General features: G+C 41.2%; 1 protein-coding gene across 2 annotated transcripts; it reads left to right on the top strand.

Annotated features, from left to right (window-relative positions):
* Positions 1-1,483: 1,483 nt before the first annotated feature.
* ccnc (cyclin C) lies at positions 1,484-5,086 on the top strand. Of its 2 annotated transcripts, XR_015854408.1 has the most exons (13): positions 1,484-1,646; positions 1,995-2,101; positions 2,449-2,533; positions 2,636-2,705; positions 2,931-2,982; positions 3,061-3,116; positions 3,233-3,268; positions 3,364-3,455; positions 3,551-3,618; positions 3,690-3,769; positions 3,884-4,002; positions 4,083-4,317; positions 4,992-5,086. XR_015854408.1 is itself a non-coding variant. In XM_088362164.1 (12 exons), the coding sequence occupies exons 1-12, from the start codon at positions 1,615-1,617 to the stop codon at positions 4,135-4,137; spliced, it is 852 nt and encodes a 283-aa protein (XP_088218290.1). In that variant the 5' UTR covers positions 1,484-1,614; the 3' UTR covers positions 4,138-5,086. The 2 variants fall into 2 exon arrangements, 1 of the variants encoding a protein (XP_088218290.1); XM_088362164.1 differs by having other exon boundaries at positions 4,083-5,086.
* Positions 5,087-5,261: the final 175 nt, after the last annotated feature.

Here is a 5,261-nt window from a genome sequence, read left to right as displayed (position 1 = left end):
TGAAAGGAAGCCTTTATACACAAACCGTCATCATGGGGGACAAAAGAAATGCATATGATGCCGCTTTTAAGCCAAAGGCAGTCGATGTTGATGACATTATCTTGTGTCTACTCTGGAGCGTACTTATGGATTTTTACGGCCTCCGGTCTCCAGGGGGCGCTCTAGCAGGAAGCAAGAGCGAGACAGACGAAGAAGAGATAATGCGCCGAAGAAGACGTGCTAGTTTGTGTTTTGATCGTCTCGCGCATCACGCACACATCCGCACTCACACAAAGACAGGAAGCTTTTATACACAAACCGTCATTATGGGGGACAAAAGAAATGCATATGATGCCGCTTTTAAGCTATACGTGTCGCTCGCTAGTTTAATGTAATTTAGCGCTTCGTGCATGAATAAGATTAGCATGAACAGACCCTCTTCACACTCGAAGAAATGCATAAAAGCGACGACGAAAGAGAGACTGAGAAAATGTGAGGCGAAGGATATCTAACGCTATTCCAATCGGACACTAAGGAGGAAGACTTCGATGGTTTCAGTGCACAGGAGGAAGATGAAGACGGCTCTTTTTTTACTTTTACTGGTATGTTTTTTTTAACCAGCCCTGTTAGTGCTGTGCTACCGTGTTGCTGCTGTGTTGCTGCTGTGTTACCGCCGCGTCTCAGTGACTTTGCTGTGTTACTTCCGTGTTGCTGCGGTATTACTGCTGTGTCACAGGCAGTGTTTGGAAAGAAATGTTAAGGTATGTTATTAAAGCTTTAAAAAACTTTCTGTGTCCAGTCTTTCTTTGCTAATAACTCGCGTGCACACTTCTGCGTTGCTGCGGTACTACTGCTGCGTCACAGGCAATGTTTAGAAAGACATGTTCAAGTATGTTATTAAAACGTTAAAAAGGCTTTCTATGTACTGTCTTTTTTTGTAAAAAACTCGTGTGCACGTGCGGTTTATAGTCCGGTGCGGCTTATGTAAGAAAGAAACTGAAATATTCCTGAATTTTAGCTGGTGCAGTTTATAATCCGGTGTGGTTTATAGTCCGGCAATTACGGTAAACTAAAATTCCAAGCACAAAGCCTTCAAAGTGTTTGATGACGTCGCGAATTTTGCAAAGAAAAACAGTTCTGGAAATTTAATTTATGGTGTATGGTCTGGGATTGTTTATTTATTAGACCTAGTTAGATTATTATTTATGTTTTAAAAAAGTACATCGTTATTGTGACATTTTTAATCAGGCAATCTCCTACCATCCACTCAAAACGTCTAACATACAACCCACGCCGCAATCAAAAATTGACACTGCCAACTGTGGTTGCAACTTTTACATTTTTCTTTTAAAAAGTTGAAAGCATCAATAAATCAAATAATCACCGATCGTACATTGTTATTAGACGTTTTCTTCGCAAAACACGCCCGTACCCCATTTCCGCAAAACAGACCAATCACAATCTTAAACGTCAACGTACTGTCTTTCCAGCCAATCATATACCGTGACGTCATCACAATAGTAGGATGTAGTAGGACCCCGGACGGTCTGAACACCCGATTTACGCCGGCGTCCACTTCTTTGCAGTAAACAAACATAAATTTAAAGTATTGTCTTCTACCTCGTCTCGTCTGCAATGGCTGGAAACTTTTGGCAAAGTTCTCATTAGTAAGTTTGAAACAATAAGATGAGCACGATACGTTTTTATCGCCATAGCTAGCGTCTTTTTATCTGGGCCTAGCATTCGCCGCGCAAAAGCTAACCACCAGTTGTGCCCAGTATCAACTGGAGGAAAACAAGGCTCCTGGTTGATTCTGAACACAGTCATATACCTAGTTATATAAGTGTTATATATTATCTCAGGTGTTTATTTTTACGTCCCCTCTCGATTAAAAACCATGGTTTAATTTCAATTGGCTGATAAGTGAACGATATACTATCTTTGTGATGTGAAAATCCAACTCCGGTGATTATGGAGTAGGAAGGAATGAGTGAAAGAATTTTGTCTTGGCAAAGTCTGCAGTGGGTGCTGGACAAGCAGGACCTCATGAAGGAACGACAGAAGGACCTCAAGTTCCTCTCTGAAGAAGAATACTGGAAGCTGCAGATCTTCTTTGCCAACGGTGTTTACCTTCCGTCATACTTCACAAACGCAACAGTGCATAAACAATCCAATCAATTTCACATCCAAAAGCAAACTAAATTCGTAATATTTTAAAGCTTATTTGCCATTTTGGCCAAATTAGTTTCTGTTATGTTTTAAAGTTTGGAGTTAAATTATTACTACTTATTAAATTATTTTATCATTTGAAATTCAATATTTCAGAATTTTAATATTTTCTTTTTTGGGACACAGCTCTACCATTGATTTTAAGTTTTATACTACAAACAATGTTGATTACAAATTTAAAAAATATTTATGGAGTTATCCAAATTAATTTCAAATCTTGAGTAGTTGTTCTCTTGTTAGTCATTCAGGCTTTGGGAGAACACTTGAAGCTGAGGCAACAGGTTATCGCCACTGCTACTGTCTACTTCAAACGTTTCTATGCAAGGTATGCCCCGAAATAATCATGCTCGAAGAACCAAACCTGATGACCTATTGTCACCATGACTCGGAATTTGTGTAAATTTGTAGTTCTTTCCCCCTCCAACAGATATTCCCTAAAAAGTATCGACCCAGTTCTCATGGCTCCTACCTGTGTTTTCTTAGCTTCCAAGGTGGAGGTACGGACACTTTCAGCATCATAATATCAAGTCCTCACTGAAAAGAATAAAAGACATAATGAATGAATAAAATCACAGTGGTACAAAAAATGTTTGTATATTGTAAAATGTAAACCAGATCAGTTTTTTTATTAGACTTTAGTCTATTGCATTATGCTATTTTTTGTTACATAACATTTTGCTTATGATGGCTAATGGCTTTTTCTTCCATTATGACTTATTAAGGAATTCGGAGTGGTTTCCAACACGAGGCTGATCTCCGCAGCCACGTCTGTGTGTAAGTCAACACGCTCAGTTAGTCGTCTCACAGTTGTCATGTAATATATACCGTTGTTATCTTCCCTCCTCAAACTAGTGAAAACAAGATTCTCCTACGCCTTTCCAAAGGAGTTCCCTTACAGGATGAATCATGTGAGTCATGGACACGTCTGCTCAGGAGAATGAATGTTGGGCCAAAATGAATTGCTGCTGTTCAATTCGTATTTGACGTAGCCCGCTCGTGGTTGAAATTGTGTCACCTTTTGCAGATCTTGGAGTGCGAGTTCTACTTGTTGGAGTTGATGGTGAGTTGCATGATTTTGTGAATGAATATCAGAACTAATTTCAAGAGTGGTTCAAAACATAACACATTGACTCACTGATGTGTTTGCCGTTTCAGGACTGCTGCCTGATCGTTTACCACCCATACAGACCACTTCTGCAGTACGTGCAGGACATGGGCCAGGAGGACATGCTGCTGCCACTGGCCTGGTCTGTCTGCCCCCCCCCCCCCCCCTTTTTTTTTTCCTTGCCTATTGTCCCATTTTCGCTGCAATGTGTAACTTCTCTGCTGCGTTCATCACCAGGCGCATCGTGAATGACACCTACAGGACGGACCTGTGTCTGCTTTACCCTCCCTTCATGATCGCCCTGGGTGCGTGCCACATACCCCCCCCCCCTTCCGCCAGCTGTACTTACATTTCTTGTTGTTTTCCTCCATCAAAGCGTGTCTGCATGTGGCATGCGTAGTGCAGCAGAAGGATGCCAGGCAGTGGTTTGCAGAGCTGTCGGTGGACATGGACAAGGTTAGAGTCACACCAATGACTGATCACATATTAGAAATTATGCATGAACCATTCAGCAAGGCGGCAGAACTTGACGGAATGCCACGTGACTCCCACCCACTATTGTGCGTTCAGATTCTCGAGATCATCCGTGTCATCCTCAAACTGTACGACCAGTGGAAGAACTTTGATGACCGCAAGGAGATAGCCGCCGTGCTCAATAAGATGCCCAAACCCAAACCGCCTCCCAACAGGTACACTCAATCGCCACAAACTGGCTGACGGGATGCTACACAAAAGTGACCCTTTTCATTTGGTTGTTGTTTCTTCCCAGCGAGAACGATCAGAGCTCCAATGGCAACCAAAGCAACTCGTACAACCAGTCGTAGCGCAAGCACATCAAAATGAGTGAATTTGACCTTGACCCCCTTTTCCCCCTCCTCTGAGCTGCTATGGCAGTCAAAAGGGAGGAGGGATGATGACGATCAACACCATCAGCATCCTGATGTCCTTGAACGTCCCACTGGAGGACACAAAACTTGATCACAACTCTGTGTTGGAAGGGGCCTGTGAGTAACATGTGTGCGAGTAACATGTTTCATGTGTAGCGTGTGTCTGAGTGTGCGCGTTTATTGCTCAGGGTGCAGTAGTGATGTCCACTAGGAATAATGTGACTTTTTTTGTTTTCACAATACAATTTACTTTTAACCACCTTCATTTTGATAATATGCTCACATTCATTTAGTTATGATTGCAATGATTTTCACTTCCATCTTAGATTTGATGCCCGCCCTCCCCAACTGAAATAGAAGCTCTTTTGTTAACTTTTTCCTTTTAATTTTGCATTTATTTAATTATGAAATCGATGACCTGTGCACAAATGTGTGAATGTGTAGTTTTGTGGTTTCTGTGTGTACCAATGACAAGGTACTTTCAAAGCCTTACAAAATTAAAGCTGCTGACGTTGCGATCCATTTTGGGATGTAAACTATGAAAAGTATTTTTTGCTTTCCCTCGGAGGATTTTGCCACACATTCCTGAAGCATGTTTGTTTTCTCCCTGAGTGACTTTCATCACAGACACACGCACACTTGTTACTGTTGATGCACATTAAATATAAGCAACATTTTGGCTAATGTATGCGCTGATGTCAGCGAGAAATGCAGCATTGCTAGGGAGGGGTCATGGGGCACTTAACTGAATACATGACTGTTGACTTGAGTCTCAATTTTCTGTTTTTTAGATAAAGGGCTTGATTTCACCTGACTGGAATATTCCGCTACCTGAAACCGTTTTGTCTACTTGAATATAATGCTAATAAAATGTTTGGTGCAACAAGCTTGTGTCATTTTGTGTCATTTAAATGTGAACATTACAAAAGCCTCAGAGGGGACAAACACTATTTAGCAAAAACATACACATCCATGTACTTATTATCTACACATATTGAGAGATTTATAGATGCATAGAACGATATATATACACACATTTTCCTGGCATTAATTTTTTATAC

This window comes from Syngnathus floridae, chromosome 19 (genome assembly GCF_059516105.1).
Source record: "Syngnathus floridae isolate MCC-2025c chromosome 19, RoL_Sflo_1.0, whole genome shotgun sequence".
NCBI classification, from domain to species: domain Eukaryota; kingdom Metazoa; phylum Chordata; class Actinopteri; order Syngnathiformes; family Syngnathidae; genus Syngnathus; species Syngnathus floridae.
This window is presented reverse-complemented; position numbering and strand designations above follow the sequence as displayed.

What these genes read in the sequence shown, in the direction of transcription:
- ccnc (XM_088362164.1), top strand. Translation starts at nt 1,615, where the DNA reads ATGGCTGGAAACTTTTGGCAAAGTTCTCATTA. An exon ending in TTCAAACGTTTCTATGCAAG is followed by an intron (nt 2,534 to 2,635) that starts GTATGCCCCGAA and finishes CCCCTCCAACAG; the next exon opens with ATATTCCCTAAAAAGTATCG. An exon ending in TGTCGGTGGACATGGACAAG is followed by an intron (nt 3,770 to 3,883) that starts GTTAGAGTCACA and finishes TTGTGCGTTCAG; the next exon opens with ATTCTCGAGATCATCCGTGT.